Source organism: Rhinolophus ferrumequinum, chromosome 2 (assembly GCF_004115265.2).
Source record: "Rhinolophus ferrumequinum isolate MPI-CBG mRhiFer1 chromosome 2, mRhiFer1_v1.p, whole genome shotgun sequence".
NCBI classification, from domain to species: domain Eukaryota; kingdom Metazoa; phylum Chordata; class Mammalia; order Chiroptera; family Rhinolophidae; genus Rhinolophus; species Rhinolophus ferrumequinum.
This window is the reverse complement of record NC_046285.1, coordinates 99,295,765-99,319,123: the sequence shown is the minus strand read 5'-3', so window position 1 is coordinate 99,319,123 and position 23,359 is coordinate 99,295,765. Positions and strand designations below refer to the sequence as shown.

Sequence of the window (23,359 nt, the reverse complement as noted above, 5' to 3'; positions counted from 1 at the left end):
GGACAGACCACAGGAAGGGTAGGAACTAGTATATCCTTTGCATGTAAGACTACTAAAATTTTCTCTTCATGCCTGTGTTCCCTTAGGTGGGATACACGGTATTTCCTCCATCAATAAAAACATCCCACAACTAATATCCACATATATTTATATGGCCCACAAGACCTATAATTCTGATCACCTAAACCCAAGAAAAAAGGTAGTGAGAAAAACAGGACGTTACTGGTATTTGTCACTATTGTTAAGGAATGGGGCATTTCTGGGGCGTCAGAGATGAATTTACTTCCCTATTTTGAAAAAAATGAGGAAGCTTGTCTAAAACATGAATATAGAAAGGTTCCCAATTGAATGTCAAGTGTGTTCAGATTCAGATTCAAATGTCTAGATGGCGGGGGAGATCAATTTACATGTGGGATTGGGGTCTCCTTAGAAGGAGCTTATTCTGAGAAGAAATATTTGTGAAATGACAGCAGTTTGGTTCTAGAAAGCAGAGTAGGCAACATCACTGAAAACCTCAGTAAGGCTGTGCTCCAGCCAAGTCTTAAGTTGAGGCTGTGAAAAGATGAGAGCGAGCAAATGGACTCTGTCTGGGACAAGTGACGGGACAGTGGGGCAGTGGTGGCGCCTTCCAGATACTAACGCTGGACGTCAGGACACGGGGAGCGGCATCAGCCCCCACTGTGAAGACCTTCGAAGGTGTCAGTTGCAGCACTTTCAGTGCATCGTTTATTAAGTTCAAGTACAATGACAAAATTGAAGACTTTTGGCCCCACCCAGTGCTTATTACATAAAACTGTTCATAGCAACAGGGTTTAAGACAGAAACACAAATTAAATAGGAGACACAATAAAACATTGAAAACATTTGTACGTCTTTCCACAACTCAGTAAACACACACACACAGTCTGAAACACCCAGTTGGTTCAAATTCTGTTATTTCATTTAGTAATTATTTTCTGCGTTCTCTCTCTGTGCAAGGCACTGCACTGTTGAGATGCTGGGGACACAGTCATGAGTTAGAAAGTCCCTGCTGTCATACAGCTTCTGGTCTCGTGGGTGCAGACAGACACCAGACCACACACATATGGAAGAGGTCAGGTAGTCAAAGTTTACGGGAGGAAGCGGGAGGAAGGAAAGTTTCTGTACACTCTCCAAATTCTTAAGAGCTATCCGAGGCTGCCTTAAAGGCCAAAGCTTGGGGAAAAGATAAAACTCTAAATTATACTGTAAAATCACTTTTTTGTAGGTTGCAAAGTTCTGGTCAGACTCTATAAAGTTCACAGTTCTGAGCAGCAGTTCCGATTATTATAGAATCTATACTGGTACTTCATGGTCATACTAATGGAACACGGCCAGCTCCTAAGGGTACGTTTACAGGCCGGAGTTATTACGTACACATTTATCTGCATTACATATTAATGTAACATTAGTTCTGGCTGTAATGATACAAAAATTCTTAGGTTATAGCCAGTCTCTCCAAGAACCACCGCTGTTGTAATTCTCAGGCAGTTTATTGGTGCTCGCAAGTACAAGGTATTTCCACGTATTCTTCAAAAAAAATACCCTTACAAGTAAGCACATCTGATTAAGCTACATGCAGACCATAAATGAAACTGAGCTTTTTCCCATCCAGAGGACAAGGCACAAGCGAGGGTTTTTTGTTTTGCTGTTGCCGCTTCCCACATGTTTGCTTCCTGAAAACCACCCAGGACCTTAAAACTTGAAGACACGTGTTCCCACATCTTAGGGACAATTTCATCGGTGTCTCTGAATTTGAATGAGCTTCCCTCCTGCACCTTCCACACAGGGATTGTCTGCTAGGATATCCAGCCTGAAACAGCATTTTCCCAGATAAATCCAGGGCCTGCACGCTGGACCGGAGCACTGGGCTGGCACAGTATGGAAGCCAGCGGTGCCAGGTGTCACGACACGGTCCTAACGTTCTCTCTTGAAAGAGGCACATTTCCACAGACAGGGCCTTTACAAATGGAAGGCCAACCCAGAAGATTGGCTTTAAACTATAGTTTCTGGTCAAAAAGAGGAAAGATGAGTGTGTCGGGGTCACTGGAGGGATTCTCCAGCACAGCTGTGTCTCAGAGGGGCTTCTCTGATCCCCACCATAGCTGCTGGAAGCCTGGACACAGGTTCAGGAAAGCGCATGGCCGGCTCTGCAGAGGTGCCCAGGTCACAGCACCCCCACCCCACCCTGACCCCCCTGGGCAACTGCTTTCAACCTTTCCTTCCACCCAGGTGAACTGTTCCCTGGGTAGAGACGCTAGGTAAGCTAGTGGCCGTAGTCATGTGCACGTGCCAGCCTGCTCTGGTAGCTTCGTCTTCTTTCCCATTCACTGCTCCCTGCTGCAAGCGCTCGAGTTGACAATTCTGCCCTGGAATTCCTAGACTTCCTTCCCACGAAGGATCTCCATGAATGATCCCAAATATCAAATAATAGAAAAATAAGCTAGAGATGCCTTTGAAAAGCATTATGATTATATACTTTCTAAAGTAAGGTGTTCTTCCCAGTTCAATTTCCTCCCTCATCCTGATAATAAATAATCTGCATCGTCCTGAGTCCATGCAGGCAGAGCAGAAGGGGGACCCGCACACTGCCACGCGGAGTCAAGAGGCTGGCCTTGTATTAAAAATGACACAGATAAACCATAAACACGAACAACTCCATAGGATGTTAATAATTAAAAGTCGCTTACATGAATTATTCTTATTTTTCACTAAGGTCGCCTTCTTCTTTCCTACTGAATTATTCTACTTCTTACTCTGTCTATTCTATCAGTAGCATTTTCTGGTTTGAAGGCTTCTTGCATACACTGTGACTGACCACGACGTACTCCCCGTTATCTTAAAAAATAATAGTAATTTCTCTAATTAGGTAATTTCCTATTTCTCTATAACTTTAGTGACTGATTCTAATCAGAAGCTACTCTAATAAGTTATGAATCAGGACATCTTCGTGTATAGCAGAAGATTACCTGGTTTTCATCCTAAACCATGGAAGGACAGATAACTGTGGTAAAGGTGGCAATGTTCTCAGGATAAATGGGTAGAATTTCCCCCCCCAATTTTTCAGGATCATGTTTCTGGCATCTTCTGTAGATGTTTTTTCAAGTAAGCTATTTTTTCAGAATTTCTTTTAGTGGTAGCAGTATTCAGCTTTTCTAAACAAATCTCCTAAGGGGCTGCTTTAGCATCAAAAGAAAAGGTCAAATGTTCCAAGTATCTTTTGAAACATAATGGGCAACACGGGAAAGGAGACGGAATCCGTGCCACAGGCAGCCCAGCAGCGCCGTGGTAGCACTAACAGGACACTGCACAGAAGGACTTACAATACCATTAGAAACACAGCCGGCCTCTTCTGGCTTTAACTCATCTCAGGTAAGACAAGCCCAATGATCAGTCTTTCAAGACGTTACACATGGAAAAGACTTCTTTCCAAATTCCTGTAATTTCACTTGTGAATAGTTAAGTGCTTGCCTGTATTTTTAGGAGCTATGATCTGAGACGTTTTTTCTTCTCCAACAAGCAAATATCCTCTTGATAGTTACTGAGAGAAGCAAGGAGCTCAGGTTCCCCGTGTAACTCCACAGAACTCCCTAATATTTCAGAGTTCATTTCTGGTCACATAGTTCCCACTTGTAGAAATTCTTCACTTGTTTTACTTCCACTGTTTTCATCTTCATATGAGTAGTTTCCTGAATCTTGACTAGTTTGGGAATTAAATTTTTTGTGATTTGCATCAATTTGATTAATTCCTATTGTAGAAATAGTGTCTATATTTTCAATTATAAAACATCTTTCAATTTGTTCCTCAGAAGTGGAAAGAAATAGATTCTTTAGTGGCTGTTCGGAGAAATACTAATTAAAAAAAGGGAAAGAATAGAAACAGATTATTTAAAATAATAAAAATCAGTTTTCTAGTTCTAATAGCTTTAGTTTCTGAAGTTCATTATCTAGAAAACCTATCTTTTGGCATGCATATTAAAAAGTCAGCTAAGCGCCTATCCCCGGCATTACAGTGTGTAGCATAAAACCATCATTGGTGAGGTCACGAATATCTTAATACCGTTTTTGGTAAGTACATGAAGAGTACCTCAGTACAGTGTGCTGGCAGGGGATGGGAGAGCACTGGGATCGTGGACATTTTGAAGTAATAAAAATTTTCATATCCAATCCACAAACATCCAGAAGCAGCACCAACGATACATTAATTTTCCCCTGTTCAACTAAGATTAACTGTTGTAATCAGCTAGTTTTAAGTTCTTTCAGTAACAGTTATGCGTGTATACTGGAACGATATTTAAAAACTCAGGGCGATAAGAGTAAAATAGTTGATATTTACGGAGCATTTTTACAGGTCTAAGCCTTTCTGGTTTCTCTTTATTGCTCACCACTCTATGGAGTGATATTACTGGCTCCATCTTATAGCCTGAAAGGACTTGCTCGAGTGCACAGAGCTCGCAAGTGCAAATATGTTACAGCTTATCAACAATTCACCGTCAGGTCTCTCTAGCTCCAAAGCCTGAGCTCTTAACGATACTCTCACGGCAGGCAGCTAGGTGAACACACCACTCCCGGCGCATAACCCATGCTTAGGTCTTCATCAGTTAGTGCTTTCCTTAAATATGCTGATCTCACAGGATATTTAAGGAAATATCTGCCACCCCTGCCACCAAAAAGAAAAACAAAAACAAAAACAAAAAACACCTAAAACTGAGAGGTGTCATGGAAGGAAACTCATGTTTTCTTATTTCATTTTCTGTGATTTCATCCATAGAATACAGTTTCTGCACTGATGGCAGTGTTTTACTCTTTCTGTGAATACAAAGACTTACAATGGAAAAACAAATGCCACAGTAGCCAAACTGCCAGAAAAATATAAGATTAAGGACAAACTTTACCATTCCATGTTATATTATACTAAATGACTGTTTCCAAACTTAATTTACTGAAATTTTGAAGAAAATACCCAAATCAGTCTGCATTACTTTCTAAACATCAAGAAATCGTGTATGTTCTGTTGAAACCAAATATATTTCCTATTTAAGAAAAATCCAGACGAAGAAAAGTAACATACCTGATCTATAGTGGAAGGAGGTTTACTTGATGGAAAGAACACATAAAGGATAAATTTCCAGAGAACTTTCACAACGTAAAGGACAGCTGGGATAGAAATTACAGTGCAAATTCCAGCTATAAGCCAGGTATTAGAAGTATTTCCTAAAAACAAACAAATGATGTTTGGCATCAATACATGTTTTGACACATAAATATGTTAAAAGTGCCAACAGTTTGCGTAAAAGAAACATAACCATATAAAAGGAAATCTATTACATAAAAATCTACTAAATGATACCCTTAGAAATGGTTCTGGTAGCCCTGAGCCTACCACGGCGGTAGGCGATGGCCTTTACTTTTTAAGAGAAGCCTGGGAAGTGAAATTAGAGATCCTTAGTGAAGGATACAATATTGCCACATAGCTCCAATCATACTAAGTATTCTCCAGCACTTCTGTAACAGACAGCTAGCACAATTAAAAACATCGTGTGACTGTCTACAAGTCTACACTAGAAACTGTAAAATACAAAATGGGACTAAGTCATTCCCACATAAAAAATAATTCACAACTGAACTCATGAAGTGATTTCCAAATGATGATTATGTTAAGGATTATGTAAAAAATTTAAGTCTTACTTAATGCTAAAGAGTAATAATCACAAGAAATTATGTATGGACTGGATGAAATAGAAAGCATTCAAAAAACACTGAACTGAACTGAGCGTTAAGAATATTTTCTAAACCTGAAAAGACTTAGCTTAAAGCTCTACTTTTCATTCATGTAGTTCATAAAGAAAATATTCTTTTTACAGTAAAAAGGTAGTATTTTACAATTTTCAATGAATTGAATATTTTTGTTAAGTCTAGTAATATTTAAAAAATATATATAATGAAAGATTCTGACCTGGTTTTGTCTTCTCGCATACAGTATCACTAAAAACACTGCTGTTATTCCACTTTGCATCCTCAATGACGGCTCTGACTTTGACACAATATACAGTCAATGGTTTCAAGTCAGGAAAAGTAAAATCAGTTCTTTTCTTTACAATTTTCCTCTATAAAAAATAAGTATATCATTGATAAAATGTAGTCACCTCATGAAATCATATAGGGAACATCTATTCCTGAATTCTTTAAATACTCAATCTAAGATTGGCCTTTCCCAAGAACAGTTGGTGTGTGTTTAAGAAATATAAATTTGTTTTGCACAACACATTATAACCAAATCAGGAAGTTAAAGATGCTGCTGTCAAAAAGAAATATGACATATTCCTAAGACAACTCTAATTTATATGTACATGCTGATTTGGTTTACCACGGTATTACCTCCGCTTAGTGGCAGAATGGTTATAAGTAGGGGTCTGGCCTCAGACTGCCTGTATGAAGGTACCATTTACAGCTATGTGGCCTTAGACAAGTGATTCCATCTCTCTGGGCCCTACACCCAGACAGGAAATAATGAAGACAATTATTGCTCCTATCTGTATTAGTCAGCTATTGCCACCATAGTGTGTAACAAAACAAGTAAGTGTTGTGCAATGTTGTGGGACAAAACATTCCCTGGCTCAGGACATACTTCTTTTTCTCACTCCTGAGTGTCCTGACTGGCTGCGGAGCTGTCGTGGAGGTTGTGGTCTGGTTCGGGTCTGCTCTCATTGTCTTCGGACCAAAGACCACGCCGAGCAAGCGCTGCTCTCGGCAAGCAGAAGGACAAGAGCCAAGCCGAGCCAGGCACGCACAGTTAGGCCTCTGCTCACATCACAACCGTTCACGTCCCGCCTTCTGAAGCCCAGCCAGTGAAGCAGTAACGCAAACCCCATCCCAAGCATTTGCTGAACAGTCATTGAATTGATCATACTGTATGGCGGGGTTGTTTTGAAGAATGACTGAGACAATTCATGTGAAATACTTCTTAGCACATACCTGAGAGTAAGTATTTAATAAACATGAGCTGCTATTATTACTGTCATTATTGATGAATTATCCAGCCTAGGATAGGATGGTAACTAAAAGTTACTGAATTGTTACCATTTATCAAGCAATGGGCTACAAAGGTAGTATTTCACATGTTACCTCATTTTAAACCTTACAAACATCCGCCCTCAAAATTCATTACTATGGTTACCACCATTTCAGAGAGGAGGAGATGGTCTCCAAGAGGTAAAGCACCTTGCCTAGGGATACACAATTTCGTAGCTTGAGACATAAATTTAGGTTTCCCTGAACTGGGGACAACTGAGAACTGATCACAACTATCAATGCGCTACGTTATGCTATGACTACAGTGTCAGATACTTAAAATAAAAGTAGCCAAGTAACCGGAATTTTCTTAGATTTCCCACAGAAAATGAAGTTAAACAATTTACCAACTCAACGGCATAAGATTTTTAAAGGTTGATTCCTTGATTGTAATTCCACAGGGAAAAGTGACCTGGGAATAATGTGGATTACCTGATCTCTGTCAGGGTTTTTTAGTGTTAAGCCAGTGTTTGTCACTCAACCCTTTTTTCATGACTACCCCCACGAGGAGCCTTTCTAGATGATTTTTTTCTAACCCCTCTCCACAATGAAGTTGAATACCAAGGAGTAAGATTCTGTTGGGCAATGTTGAATTTTGGAAGCACGTTTTCCTCCTAGAATACCACAAAACATCGTAATACCTAAGATTTTTTTTTTGCCTCCTAAGAACCAATTTTTGCCCCCTTGGAGGTGTCCTGCCTCCAGGGGGTATTTGGCATGTCTGGAGGTAGTTTTGGCTGTCACAACTGGGAAGGACTGCTGTGGCACCTAGTAGGCACAGACCAGAGATGTCGCGAAGTACCCCATAATGTGGAGGACAGCTCCCACAACAACGACCCAACCCAAATGTCAACAGTGCCCACAAACAGTGGTTTAGGTAAATACTGGGCAATCGTATTGAAAATGCAAATTCCTGAGTTCTACCCCCAGGTATTCTGACTGAGTAGGAATGGGCTCAGGAATCTGAATTTTGAAAACAAACCGGGGCCGAGATGCAAGTGACCTGTAACTCTGTCATGCAAAACATGGGAAAAGGCTAGTCATTTTCATATTGTAAATATAAGTTAATCACTGTCTTAAAGTTTAAAAATTTCCCTAAAATTTTAATTTCAAGCTTTTTTTTAACCCTGTCAATTATAACTCTAAATTACAGAATTATACTACATATTCTTTTTACCTCAGCGTTTGAAGTGTTTTCCCAAAAAGTAATTTCATAAATTAGTGGGTAATGCTGGTACACAGACTTGTTCTGAGAGACTTTTGGGGCGCCAATATAGACACGCAGGGAGTTATTAATGGGCTTCAGATTAATGACTGGAGGTGGTATGAGAGCTGGAAAACATTTGTAAAGGCACAATGTTAATTTAGATTATACAAACACTTAAGAATCTCTACCAGACTGGAGAATTACAATCTATAGTAAAAACTATTGGCTTACTTTGTGTGTCAGTATCAAATTTTTCCTCTTCAGACCAAAATGATGTGTTATTTCCATCGGATGCTTGTACACGGATAAAGTAAATTCCTTTCTGAAAACGATTTTGAGGAAAGACACACTGGGTAGTTCTGACACTTTCACAGTTTGGTATTTGTTTCCATTTTCCTGAATGGTTCTCAGGAATCTGTTTTAAATAGGCACTTTTAAGACAAAAAAAATTTTTTTTTTATTCCAAACACATTAATAAATATTTTTATTGAGTACCTCTAATAGGTTAGACATTCTGTTAGGGGCTAAGCTTATAAAGATAAATAGTCCCCACTCTCAGGAAATTCACAATGCAGTGGAAGAGATATACAGAGGGTGCCAAAAAAAGTATACACATTTTAAGAAAGGAAAAAAACTATTAAAATTGTAGTACTCAATATATACCGATAACAAAAGATGAATAGAAGTCACGTTTGACTTCTGCAATTACAAGAGGTGCTCAAAGTGGTTACCATCAGTGTCCAGACACTTCTGATGACGGCGAACTACTGCTTGAGCAATGCTGACCAAAGTGTCCACTTGTGGCACCCCCGGTATACACAACACAAAAGAAAACGAAAGATCTTCTTCCAGAGTGTGATAAAATAGTGGTGTGCTAGAGTTGGCTCGTATCAGTGCACAAAGACAGCTGTTAAATTTTCAGGAATGCTGTGAGCCAGCTGTTAAACACAGCCATTATTAAAAATTAAATAAACTTGTAAGTAAATAAATTGTACCAAAAAGAAGAGTAACAAACACTCAAAACTCACCTTGTCGTATTTTAGTACATTTATGACCTACACTCAGGCTATTTATGTCTATTGTACCCAAATCGTGGAAATACTGAATAATGGAGTGCTACCATGCAACTTGTCCCAACTCCATGTTCAGGGACATTATATTAGTGGCTTGAAAGTGGCCGTGGTGGGGGTATTTACATCATGAAAACTAGCAAATACTACAAATAAGGCTCTTCCCTTGTGGTGCATGCTACACGTGCAGCAGCAGCACACCGGGTAAGTGCTATGACCGAGACACACACCAGTGTTCTGAGAGCAAGCCTAAACAGAGTATGGGCACCTCACTGAACCTGGAGAGGTCAAGGAAGTTGCTCAGAAACCAACAGCTCAAAGCATCTCAATTGAAGCCTGGAACTACAATAGCCTCCCAATTGGTTCCCTCATCGTTAGTGTCCCCTTCGTCCACTGCACCATATACAATATGGCCATCGTCACCTTCCTCAAATACAGACGTCATGCGACCCATCCCGCAACACAAAATTCCCAATGGCACCCAAATGCCTACAGGAAAGTCTGAAGCTAAGCCTCATATTATCCCGTCCAACTTATTCAACTTCCTGTCTCGCTGCTCTCCCATATCCAAATGTTCTGCTGCTCTCAAAGCAGGTCTTCCCTACCGTGGTGGGCAAAACTCCAAGCTGGCCCCCAAGAGCCCTGCCCCCTGCTGCACACCTCCTCCCCTTGAGTGTGGGCAGGACCCATGAACCCCTGACTAGGTTACATTATATAGCAAAGGTGAAGAGATTTTACAAATGAAATTAAGGTCCCAAATCAGTCAACTTTGAGTTAATCAAATGAGACTGTCCTGGGTGACCTGACCTAATCAGATGAGCCCTTCAAAGAGGGTCCAGAGGTCAGAGATTCACTCTTTTGATGACCTTCATGAAGCACGCCACCTCATGAGTTCCACAGCTGTAAGAAATGAATTCTGCCAACAACGGCATGAGCTTAGGAGAGGACCCCAGGCCTTGTGCGAGACCATGACCCCCGATGACCTTGACTGAAGCGTTATAAGACCGAGCAGAGGACCCCGCTGTGCCATGCCTGGACTCCTCACCAGAGGTCACTGAGATAATAAACAGGGTTTTCTAAGCTGCTAAGTTTGTGATAGTCTGTTACAGAGCAACAGAAAACTTATACCTGTCCCTCACCCCAACCTAATTTTACGTCTCTTCATGTCCCAAGCTTTCCCTTGTGCTATAGATCCCTGCCTAGGATGCCCTCCTTCATGTACTTTAAAATATCAGATTCAACACCCAAGGCCTTGTTCACATCTCATCTCCTTCCAGGCGGCTTCTCTGGTCTCTCCAGCCCCTTCCCCCTTTGTGTTTTCGATTTCTATAACCCTTATAATTTGTGTATCACTCCTCAGTCCTAAATGATACTTGCTATGCAATGTCAGCTGCTGCTTTGGATTTCTAGAACCATGTGTCTTAATTCTGCTGTATCTTTTCAATTCCTTCAGTGCTTTGTACCCAAAAGAAAATTACAGATAGCAGCCATCAGAAACCCTTATCCCTCTCTAACCTGCGGCCCTACTATTTAACATACTTCTGAAAGTGAAGTATACGCAAAAGATTACTGCAGTTTCCTGATCGGTCTGAGATTACATATGAGATACTGAGAGGCACGTGTATACATGAATGTGTTTCCTTTATACAAACTGTTCTTGGTTCAAAACTAACACTAAAGGATAGAGAAATCGATCACGGCAGTGTCAACTTTCCTTCTCCCTCATTTTCTGTTTCTCTCTAATCTCTTCCTTCTTCCTCTTCCTTTCCTGCCTTACCTATACTTGCTTCTGGTCCCTCTGCTCCTCTGCCCTCAGTATTTCTCTTTCTCACTCCTTTTCTCTCCACTTCCATTTGATTTTCCTCTTCTCTTCTCCTTCTCTATTTGTCCCCTATAATTTCCCATCAATATAAACTATGTCCAGGCCTCTTTCACTATGTGGTGCTTAGCCTTCATCCATATTTGTCTAGTCTCCATTCAACCACATAGAATACAGCTCTTTCCAACTTTCTTTCAATTCCCACTAAAGTAATCACTGAAAAATGTGTCAAAACCACTGAAATTATAAAGAAAATGGGAAGGCTAACTTGAACTGAACAAGTCATAGTGACTGGACTGGGATCATTTCAAGGACTCATGGAAGAAGTGAGCTCTGAAGAAAAGATCAAGGTCACGCGTCAAGCATTCTAGATTGGGGAAGTAACACATGCAACTAGAATCACATCTTTCTTTTTAAAAACCAAGAGCTGGTAAGGACAGTCGGTATTATTGGAATACACCCATTTTACAACAAATGAAGAAACTGAGTCCAAAAGAGATTAAGTGATCACTTCTCGGCCGATTGGCTAATATCAAGTGGAGCAAAAGATGATAAGTGATTAACTTAATGTCCTCCATTAGTTACTGGCAGAGGAAGAATGAGAATTCAGTATCTCATTTCCAATATATCGTAACTGCCTCTCTATCAGTCAGCATGTGTGCAAAGAGCCGCAGGGGCTGCCGTGAGTGAAAAGAAGCATACAAAACTGGGCAAAACAAACCGTGCCAAGGGAAAGTTATGGAATAGAACTTACGAGAGCCACTGAGCTTGAAAAGTCACGTTTTCATATGTGTAATCCCATTTAAGAACATAGACCTGATTTTTAGCAATGACTTGTATATTTTTTGGCGGAGGCAGTTTATTTTCAACTGGAAGACAAAGAACACACAAAAAAGCATACATATTTACTCTAGTGAGATAACACGTGCTAATAATTCTCAACAGCATGGGCGAGAAGATAAAAGGCTTGCACTTTATCATTATAACGTGGTAGTTAAGTTATGGTATATATTCACACAATGTAATACTATGTAGTCATTTAAAAGAATGTGGTAGACCTATATGAATGTATTGACATGCAAAGAGATTCTCAATACAGTAGGTTAAATAAGCAAGTTGTAAAATATTTCTAGCAGGATCCTATTTTTTAATTTAAAACACAAAACAAAAAAACTGTATGTACACATGCTGATATTATGTCCTGGAAAAAGTCAGAAGGGAGCTACACAAACTGTTAGCAATGCTTCTGTCTGATAAATGGAATTGGGGCTAAGGAGGCAAGAAAGGAAAACTATTTTGAACCCTTCTCTATGGTTTGATTTAAAACACAAAGTGTATTAAATTTATAATTAAAATAATGCACAAATCTAACCTCCTACCCATGACCTTAATTGTTGCAAGATGTCACTGATAAACATATCAGGACGCTCTCATATTCTGACATCTCACTTATAGAGGAATAATTTTTGAAAGACTAACTGCTCTTCTATAATAGCAACTGCCTCCCCCTTTTTGTGGATTCTGAACAAAATTTTTTTGCTAATGTAAATGTTTTTGTTTTAGTGTCTATTAAACCATCATATAAATTTCAGCAACAATGGGAAAAATGCCAAAATTATTAGATTGCTCATCTGTATATATAGTTATTGAGTCTAAAAGCAAAATTTTCTCCTTACCTGTGGTAGCTATACAATGCACTGGACTATACAAAGCAACTTTTGTCTGCCAACGTAATCTTGCTTTAACTTTTAAACAGTAAGTAGTCTCCGGTGAGAGTTTATGAATTTTAGCTCTGGCATAAACAGTCTCAGTTTCAGTCCTGGTCTTTAAAAAAGTACAAAATCAAATTTCAGAATTAATTCACGTCTTTCTTTTGTCCTATCAAACAAAGGTAAAAGTAATACTTACTTCTACATCTGAAGAATTTTTCCACATCACTAAGCTGTATATAAAGCTGGAACTTTCCATAGCCCACATGATACTATCTTCTGTTCCAGGTGGAGAGATGTTTATTATTATTGCCTTATCTTCAGCTTGTAAATGTATTTCTGGAGGACCAATTTGAGCTGCAAGACTCAAAACATTTACTATACAACTTCATTAATACAATGCCAAAACATTCAATCAACAAGTAATTCTGATTATTTAATATGTGCCTGACATGGTCGAACAGAGACCCTCGTGGAGCTTACTCTTTAATGGAGGATATGGCAAAAACCCCCAACAAACACATACAATATCACATGTGCTCTAAGGAAAAATGAAGTAATATAAGGGGACAGAGAATAGTAGCAAGAGCTGTTTTAGATAAGTTAGTCAGGTAAATAAAGCCTGAGACATTTGAGCTGATACGTGACTAAAGTGAGGGAGTAAGTCATGCAAATATCTAAGACAAAAGTATGTATGTCAGACTGGGGGTGCATCAAGAGCAGGGGCCCTAAGATGGGAAGGGAAAGTGCTTACCATTCTCAAAAGACAGTAAGGGGACTTGAATGGCTGAGTGGTAGAAAATGAGATCAGAGGTAGCTAGCAGTCAGATAAGAAAGAACTTGAGGGCTGAGATTGGAGGGATGCCATGGCGTGATTTACGTTTTGAAAAGGTCAACCTGGTTAATGTATAAGGAAGTGAAAGGGGCTCGGTGAAGGCTAGCAGCAGGAGGGGAAGTGACAAGGGATCAGATTCAGCATACACTTGGAAGGTTGATCACTCAGAACTTGTTGACAGACTGAATGTAGGATGTGAGGTAAAGAGAAGTCAAAGATAATTCCAAGGCTCTTGGCTTGAGCAAATAAAGAGGTGATGTCATTAACAGAGATGGAGAAAAACTGCACGAAGAGCTGGTTTTGAGGGGGAAGATAAAGAACTTTATTTGGCCATTTTAAATCTGAGATGACTTTTAAACATCTCAGTAGAGATACTGAACAGAGAGTCGGCGACTCAAGTCTACAGGTAAGGGGAGGGAGGTATCCTTTGGGGAGTCCACAGTACATAGATGGTACTGAAAGCTGTACAATTAGCAGTGGAGTGAGTGCAGAAAGAGAAGAGGTTAAATGACTGAGCCCTGCAGCAGTCCCACATTTAAAGGTCTGGGAGACGAGGAGAAACTGGCAAAGCAGTGACCAATGAGCACAAGGAGAGCCAAGAAGGAGCAGTGCCCTAGAGGTCCAGAGACGGGAGGGTTTTGAGAAAAGAGAGTGACAACCACGTCGGTGGGAGCCAGAAAAGGACTGGGAGCTCACTGGGCATCATCATGGAGGTCACCGGTGACCGCGACAAGAGTGGTTTTAGTGTAGTGATGAGGAACAAGCTCGAGTGGAGAGGGTTGAAGAAGGAGTGGGAGGACAAAGTACAAAAAAGAGGTACAGATCATTCTTCTGTCAGTCCCGTATAGGGCACTGGTTCTCAAACTTTCTGGTCTCAGGATCCCTTACACGCTTAAAGAAACTGAGGGTCCCAAAGAGCTTTTCTTTATATGGGTTATGTCTTTCGATATTTAGCATATTAAATATTAACTGATAAAATATTTATTAATTTATTAAAAATAATGATAAACCTATTACACAGTAACAAATATTTGTTATGAAAAATTAACTATACTTCCCCCAAACAAACCAAAACTTAGTGAGAAGAGTCTCACATTTTTGTTCACATCTCTTTTATGTCTGGCTTAATAAAAAAGGCAGATGTCCCTCACACCTACTTCTGCATTCACCCAGTCACCAAATCACACCAAACGGCGTCTGGACAATGCCAGTGTACATTCAGAGAGAACGAAAATGAAAAAGGAATGTAAATCTTCTGAACTATTATGAAATTGTTTTGACTTGACAGACCTCCCGAAAGTGTCGTGGGGACCATGGTTTAAGAACCACCATTATAGGGAAAGCAGAAAAATCAGGCCGTAGCAGGGATAAGTTTAAGTGACTCTTTGTTGCTGTTTATTTTTTTTTGAAGATGGGAGCTTTTTCATCATGCAAATGAATGGGTTTAAGAAGTGAGCTGTTCTGGTGATATTTAACAAAGAATATAATGCAACTCAGCTGGCCACTTTTTCTTACCTTGTTGAAATGGTGTAAACGGGTCAACCTCATACCATGGAGAAGCATTGTTTCCTTTTTCTGTTCTTATACGCAATTTCATTTCTTCATAAACATTTATATCAGGTGAAGAAAAGTTGCATTTGGTACTAGTAATATATTGACAGTCAGGCAGTTTTATCCACTCATCTATTTCAGGTCTTTAAAATAAAAAAAAAACACAAATGAATAGGCAAATACATAAATACAAGAGTGTTAAGACAACTGTTCTGTTTACTAACATTATAAAGCTAGTCTAAGTAGTTATTTTTACTTGAGTTAATGTCCTGTTAACATTTTAGTGTGTAACATTCCATTCATTTTCAAAGCATATATACCAAGTCATTATTCATAAAAAGGATTAACTCTGACATATAATTACTTTTTAATACAGTTCTAAAGGTAAGGGAAAGTAATGGGCTGGAGATACCATTTTGGGAATCCAGACCATATAAATGGTACCTGTGTGTGTAATTGTGTGTACTTGTGTGTAACTGTGTGTGTGGTTGCATTAGATTTCAAAGAAACAGAGAAAGAAATGACCCATAAGGTTAAAGTGGACTTAGTGTCAGCTTTGTTCAAAATAGCTGTGTGACTTCTGGGCAACTAGTTTGCATTTCTGGATCTTCTCTTTCTTACTGAAAATTTGGAAACTGGATCAGATGATTCCCTTCTGATCTTCTATGAACAGGAATCAATCTGGTTTGAGAATTTCCTCTGCCCTCCTCAAAATCAAACCATCCCTTCTGCTTGCTGATCTCCTTTATTCCTTCTATTATATTATTAGAAACAAAGAACTTAAAATGTTAACAGAATTAAATTCTTCAAAGTGGATTTAGTCAATCAAAACGTTTAAGTGATTAATATCAAATTCTTCAAACACATGAAGTAATCAAGTTGGCATCCAGTGCCCCAAGCAGAAAGGACCTGTGGCTACAAAGGAGAGAAGGAGTCTGAAGTGAATGTGAGGGACAGAAAACAAATATTATATTTCAAAACTTCTGCCTATGGTAAGCCCTGCCTACCTTAAACCACACAGAGAAACTATCCTCTGAAAAGACATTTTTGTCAAGGTTAATTCAGAATTCTAGCATTAGCTGATTTTTTTTCTTTTTGGAATACCATAGAATTCATTTTTTTCTTTTTTTTTTATAGCTTTTTTAAATGAATTTCAAGTGCACAAAACAATGTAATAGTTAGACATTTATCATTTATATCCCTAGACTTCATTTTAAAGATGCTTTACAACAACAGAAACTAGGGACGTTATCCAAATAATTTTGGTGCTGACCCAAATTCAAGTCTACCTTCTTTTTCAAAAAGGAAATATTTTTAAAAACTACCAAAAAATACACACTAGCATACGGAACGCTTCCTTCTTGGCCAGTTACCCCTTCTAATGACCTAGCTGAGCTCTGAGATTAGAGCTGGTATTAATGACACCTTAATTTAACATAAACATTCCTGAAAAACTCCTCCATATATCAAAATCCAGATTTTTTGGATAGTTTTGCTTTTCTCAAATGTCTTTGATTAGAAAATACAATTCCAGAGAAAGTAGGAGCTATAAGAAGTCTGGGAAGTGGGTCCAATACACAGACTTCTTTAAATCAGGGGCACAGAGGGTCAAAACAAAATGAACTACAGGCAAAAAGTGGGTCATGACTGAACGACTGTATGGTTCATTCTTCTGGAAAACTCTTATTATAAACAGAAAACTTTATAAAAAATTTAAAACTAAGCCCTGATATGGTTTCAAACCACCCTCACTTTTTACAGCTGTCTTTCCTGCACACTCTATTACAACTGCTTTTGTATCTAAGGGAGCTACTACAGAGGTAGCTACTTTTATGTTTCCTTAAAAAAAATCTTTACCATGTACAATATTTACATCAAAAAAGAATATAATTTGAAAGTGAATATATAACCAATATAAAATTCATTTCCTAAAACAGGTTTCACAATATAACTTCATGCCATCATTGTCTCTCCTATTTACTGATGTAGTCTAAGCACTCAGAACAGTGTTTGGAATTCAAATGAAAAACAATACAAATAAAATATTAAAAAACAAATAAAAATAAAAGCATTCAATATTTGTTGAATGAAAGGAACACTACATAGTACATAGCATCATAACAAATTTTAGATACAGGTCACAAGCACTGATGTCTTAGCATCCATCGGTTCCACAGGCACTAGTATCTGACAGCTTATTCATGCATCTGGGTACCATTTATCACCATTACATGCGCTCCATTCTGAGAAACACTAAAAGATACCGGTCTGCTGTTGCTATTAACTACACTTTAATTGATTATTTACTCTATGCCACTGTTCTGAGCACTTGATACACAATTGTTCAATACTCAACAACTTTCTTAGACATTTTATTATTCGGTGTCCTAGTAGCCCAGTTTACCTAGAACAGTCCTGGACTGGTGTAAGCTTGTTGTTCCTCCTTATGTAAAATTAAGTGCCTCTTTTCACTCTCAAAAGTATCTGCTTTGGATGCTAAATTATATATGGTCATAGTTTTTTTCTCTCCTTAACAGATAAGGAAACTGTGATGGAGTAAGTAGCAGAGGATGGGTTTAAGTCCAAACAGCCTGGCTCACGTCCATGCTACACTACACACTACACCGCCGCTATACTGTCTCCCCCACCTTGTAATCTGGCATATTTTTACAGGGGCAATTGTTTATAAAGCTAGTAGAAAGGAGTAAGAACACATTGGAATAATGCATTTGATGCTCAAGTCAGAATGGAAGGATACAAGATGACTGTGGACTGGAGAATTCAGTATAAGTAATAAATGTAACATGTGAAAGTAGAACACGAGAGCGGTCTATGGCTCTGTCCTTTATCACTGGGTAACTTTAAAGAAGGGTATCTGAGGTCATCTTTGCTATACTTAAAACAGTCGTTCAGTTAAAAATTCTGAACTAATACAAAGAACAAAATTGGTAACACAACTTAAAATTCAATTTAAAGAAAAACCCTAGAGATAAAAATTTGTATATTATCAATTCTGAGAAAAACCGTACATGTGTATGTGTCCACGTACACACATATGTACACATACACACACGCACACACTATAAAGCTGTGAGGTGAAAGTCCTCTCACAGTTTTATTAACAATCAACTGGTCAATGACAGTGCCATGGCCACGCGTGAAGGGGGGGACCCCGGTACTGGGGGTCTTACACCTGGTTTCTTCACTGCCTGATTACCTGCCTGCTCTTTCTTGGACAAGGAGCATGGTTAGCAGACAGGTCCCAACAGCAAAGTACTGTAGTTCCTGAGCGCTGTTCTGTTTCCTTCTGCAATCTCGTTTTCACCTCCCTGCCTGTTTATCCTCCCAGCAATTATGAAGTACAAAGGTAGCACTACAGACGAACTGAAACCCTAAAATCGAGTGTGGAAACGCAGGGTCAAATATACAGAGGGTGCCAAAAAAGAAAGGAAAAAAACTGTATTAAAATTGTAATACTCAATATATACTGAGAACAAAAGATGAGTACAAGCCAGGTGTATACATTTTTTTGGTACTCCCAGTATTGACGTTTATAAATTGCATCTAAAATTAAAATGTTGTGTATGCTGGAGATAATAGGAAAGCCTGACCATAAAAGACCTGGTTTCCTATTCCAAAACCGTGGATAGGCTTTCTGGGGTTCTCTCCTATATCCTCAAGTTATGGTGACGCTCTAGTTCAGATCCAGACTTATATTTAAAGAAGGTGGAGCATCCGGAACAGAGAAGGTATGGCTGTGGACTACAGAAGCTGTGTGCCATCAGCATCCCCCAAAATCTCTTTGTGTCGATATCCAAAGATAAATTTGACTAGGTCTCTACTGGTACAAATGAAGTTATATATATCATCCAAAGTAGACATAACATTTCTTTAAAAAATGGAAAAACAAAATGTTTCACAAATCTGAAAAAAGCTTTGGTGTTAAAATCATAAAAATTCTTCAGGTGATTCTGGCAAATCAGTAAGTAGAGTCACATACGTTTTATAATCTACTGAATAAGTCACATTTGTGACAGACTCATTGCTTCTGTTCCACTTCAGGCTAAAGGTGTCATCAATGATGTAGACCTCTACATTTTCAGGAGATTTTAGATTCGTTTGTCCTATAAAGATAATAAAAAAAAAGCCAGTTATATACACACTGCAGATTATTTTTTAAAACGTTATTCTTCCCTTCACATCACTGATTTAAGAATGAATACATGTAAATACAACAAAATATATAAAAACATCTAAGAATACCTAATCATTGCTCGCAGCACAGGGAGACTACTAATTATTTATACCTCTGCATCTGAGAGACCTGGAAAAAGACTTGAGTTTTTTTAATCTATAAAAAGTATTATATGTCAATTATACCTCAATAAAAGTAGAAAAAAAAGGCATGTATTTTAATTGAAACAAACAGTCTCTGTATAAAAATAGAATTTTTATTTTGTCTGGAAGTGATAATGATGTAAAGAATACAGGGTGGAACTGTTTGGTTTCACTTTCTATATGCAGAGATAATATATGCTTCACATACTCTGATAGAGAACTGAACAGATGCGACTTTTAAACTTGACAGCGATTCACAGGAAATGACTATTCACATAACAAAGTCAAGAGATAGAGGTATGAATGTTTATGTCAGCCAAGCCCTATAGGAACCTGAAAAGGTCTTGACTGCTGAACAAATCAAGGCTGAACCCTTCTGTTTACTTTTTAGGACTTGTAGAGACCTTTATTTCTTACCCTCCTAGTACAAATCTTCCACCAGGTGGATGCCCTCTCTTCTCATTTTTCCATCCTGGTCCCTCCGATCTGCATTTTTCTTCCTATCTGACCACTCAAATCCTCCAAAACCCAGCTCAAGTTTGACCCGTTCTGGAAAACTTCCCTCAAATACTTCAGCTCACGCTTATCTTCCTTCACATGCTGTACCACAAATTTGAACTGCTCAATTTCACATGGGAAGCGGGTGAAAAAAAAAAAGAACAATAAAGCACAGTACCTGTTACCTAGTAGGCTCTCAAAACTTGTTGAATCAAGTTTTTTTTTAAAAATTGAGTTAAACACAAATCTCCACCCACACCGCAGGTTCCTTAAGGGCAGGGTCTATGGTCTATATATCTGCTTACCTAATGTGCGATTTTCAGAGTACTTAGCATAATGTTGAGCTCACATGAACTTCTTCAATATCACAAAGGTCTGATCTTTCACTATGATAAAACTACAATTTTTAAAAGACCAGCTTTTAAATTTATTTCTGATTCCTACGCTATTTCTAGCCTTTACTTCTGCCTAAGAGCAAGCATGTTATCTCCTTGCAGACTTTTGCTACCACAGGGGTCCTTGTGTGGAACTTTCTTTATCGGGACGGCTTCCCTCTACTTTCCATTTAGAGACATTAGGCTATGGAGTCAAAAGGGGAGCCATTTGAGAAAATATTTCCTGAATGTCTTTTGAAATTGGGGGAGGTACTCATTGAGTGTCCACACCCTCTATTTTATTTCACACTTATATTCTCTGAGATTTCATCCCTGAACAAAATACTTCTCCTTATCCCATTCCTCTAAACTTAATTCCCATCCCATTCGCTGGAATTTTATATTCTATGCAACTAAAGGACAGTGACTGGCTTTACAGGGGTTAACAAAAGATCTGACGGCATTTGTAGTCTTCAGTCTAGAATATTCTAACTCTATAATTTGGAGCCTTGAGATGTGAGGAGGAAATCTGATGGGGTGGAACCGGGGATTTCCTCAGGATGCAATTCTTCTGCTAAAGGAGGGAACCCTGGATGGCAGTAGAGGCAGCCTGGCCTTTGGGAGATCAACACATAACTGACTGATAAACGGACAGAGACTTGAAAATAGAGTTATTAAACTGGATTTTAGATATCACAGATTTTTGTTCTATGAGTATTAGTAATATCCTTTTGATAACGGTTCATTTCACCCTTTTAGCATGTAAAATATATACATGGGCACTTAACCCAAGCTTCTATTTATACAATCGGTTGCCTTCTGACCTTTCACATTCATATTGATAACGGGCCAGTTTACTATTTTATTTAAGTCTGACATAAATCCAAACCCATACATCCACACAAGTATCAATTTCCTCCCATATTTTGGATAGTTTTCTTAGGCTAGGGTCCCAGAACTGCCTTTAGTAGGTTTAAAGGTATGAATATTTTTATGACTTTTAAAGATGGAACAACATTATGATCTCAAGTTAGGGTTAACATTTCATTTAGTTTTCAACACTACTTTTCCTTTGAGAAAAAAGTAGAGTAGTTAATTGAAAGATAACTAGGCTCTTAACATAGAGGTGGATAATCAAGAATTTAAATTGTTTGGTCTTTAGGAAAACAGTCTAGCCTAAAGCACCAGGACTCTGAGGCCAGTTTTCCTGGGTCTGATTTTCCACTCAGCCACTGGCTGGCTAGCTGTACAGCTTAGGCAAGTTACTCAATCTCTCAGGATCTTAGTTGACTTATATGTGAAATGAGGGTAGTTGTTTTGAAAGGTAAAGAAGTTTATACCGTTAAAACAGACCAGTGCCTGGTACAGAGCTAAGAGCACAGTAACTGCTCGCTGTGTAGTGTATAAAAGCAATTTTAGCAGCTCTCTCTAGAGTAAAATTAGGATCTTAAAGCACACCCTTCTGGAATGTCAATTTTTACATGAAAACTCTAGGGAAATTCTTATTAAAACAAACATGAGTTTAACGCAAATTTTCACGAACAAAAGACTTCAAAGAAATGACCACGGGTTGACCTAGATCCCTACTGTATGTGTGGAAAGTTTGAGAAATAGGATACCATGTACCGCATCGGGGTCCGGTTTTCAAAGCCAACAGTTAAGTCTCTGAATCCAGTAGGCGGCCTTCCCGACCTCCTGGATTCCTGCCCGCGATTGTCAGGCCCCGCTTCTCTTTGGGCACCCCTCCTCACTGCAAAAATCAACCTTTATAATAGCTGCCACTCCCCAGCTACATCCTGGCTAAGTATTAAAGACGCCGCCCCGTCTTTTCAGCCTGAGGCGGCGCCCTAGCCTGGTGGTTCCCAGCCTTTGTATTTTGGCTGCCTCATTTCCTTTTATTATTACTGTTATTTTACTATTATTATTATTACGAATTTCCTTTTATTAGACTGTACGAATCCTAAAGGCACAGGAATTTTTGCAACCCTCATCTCCCTCCCACGTGGGACTGTTTACTAACTTGAGGATATGCGTTTCAGGAACAGTAGCATAGTTCGTGTCTAAAGCCTTATTATTATTAAGCGGTCCAGCCGAGCTGCCCAAAGAAACAAACTCTCCACAAAGGCTCTCGCACATTACGTGCCGCGGGGGTGAGTGACCAGCCCGCGGCTGAGGGTTGGAGGACCCGCGGGGAGGGCGCCCCGAGCCCGGTGACTGGTACGCTGCGCGCCAAACAAGCGGCGTGGTAGGATCTTGAACCCCACTTCCTCCTGTTCGATATTCGAGTCCAAGTCGGTTTCAATCTGAGCACTGCGGCCAGGGATGACCAGAGGCCTCCCAGAAGGACGTCTAATACCACCCAGCCACCTCCCCGGACCGCGGCTTCCAACATCGCCCCGCCCAGGCTCACGCGCCTCCCGGGAGCCTGCGCCGGAACCCCACGTCTCTCACCTGCGGCTGAGCGCACCAGCCGTGGCAGCCCGGCGGCCAGCACCAGGGTCGTCACGCCCAGGAGGGAGAACATTGTCCGCGGGCCGCAGACGCCGCAGTCACATCCCGGCCAGCCCGCGTCAAGCGGAGCAGCTAAGGGGCAGCCCGTGCGCACAGGACACGCCCCGCGCCAGTCCCCCAAGCCCGCGTTCGCCCCGCCCCTTCCGCGCACGCGCCGTCCCCACGCCTCGAGTGCGAGGGCTGTTACTGGCGGCGTGAACGGTGGAGCGCGCTTGGGAGCTCGCGCCCGGGAAAGCAGTATTAGCCCGCGCGGCCTCCTTCCTGCGCTCGCTCTGTCCGGCCTGAGACCGCCCACGCGGGGGGCCTCCCATTGCCTTCCGGGAACACAGCGCCCAACTGGAGCCTTTGATCCTCGCAG

At 39.9% G+C, this 23,359-nt stretch overlaps 1 protein-coding gene across 2 annotated transcripts; it reads right to left on the bottom strand.

Annotated features, from left to right (window-relative positions):
- Positions 1-699: 699 nt before the first annotated feature.
- Positions 700-23,120, bottom strand: IFNAR1 (interferon alpha and beta receptor subunit 1). Of its 2 annotated transcripts, XM_033129011.1 has the most exons (11): positions 22,942-23,120; positions 19,281-19,404; positions 15,245-15,423; positions 13,094-13,251; positions 12,862-13,009; positions 11,940-12,054; positions 8,528-8,727; positions 8,267-8,421; positions 5,975-6,125; positions 5,090-5,232; positions 700-3,870 (listed from the first exon to the last, which is right to left on the bottom strand). In XM_033129011.1, the coding sequence occupies exons 1-11, from the start codon at positions 23,012-23,014 to the stop codon at positions 3,634-3,636; spliced, it is 1,683 nt and encodes a 560-aa protein (XP_032984902.1). In that variant the 5' UTR covers positions 23,015-23,120; the 3' UTR covers positions 700-3,633. The 2 variants fall into 2 exon arrangements, with proteins under 2 accessions (XP_032984902.1, XP_032984911.1); XM_033129020.1 differs by lacking the exon at positions 19,281-19,404 and having other exon boundaries at positions 22,942-23,076.
- Between the last annotated feature and the right edge of the window lie 239 nt (positions 23,121-23,359).

Coding starts and splice junctions, on each gene's coding strand:
- IFNAR1 (XM_033129011.1), bottom strand. CDS start 23,014: ATGTTCTCCCTCCTGGGCGTGACGACCCTGGTGCTGGCCGCCGGGCTG. Junction 19,405..22,941: donor GCTGGTGCGCTCAGCCGCAG/GTGAGAGACGTG, acceptor TTATCTTTATAG/GACAAACGAATCTAAAATCT. Junction 13,252..15,244: donor GTTTACACCATTTCAACAAG/GTAAGAAAAAGT, acceptor TGAGTCTTGCAG/CTCAAATTGGTCCTCCAGAA.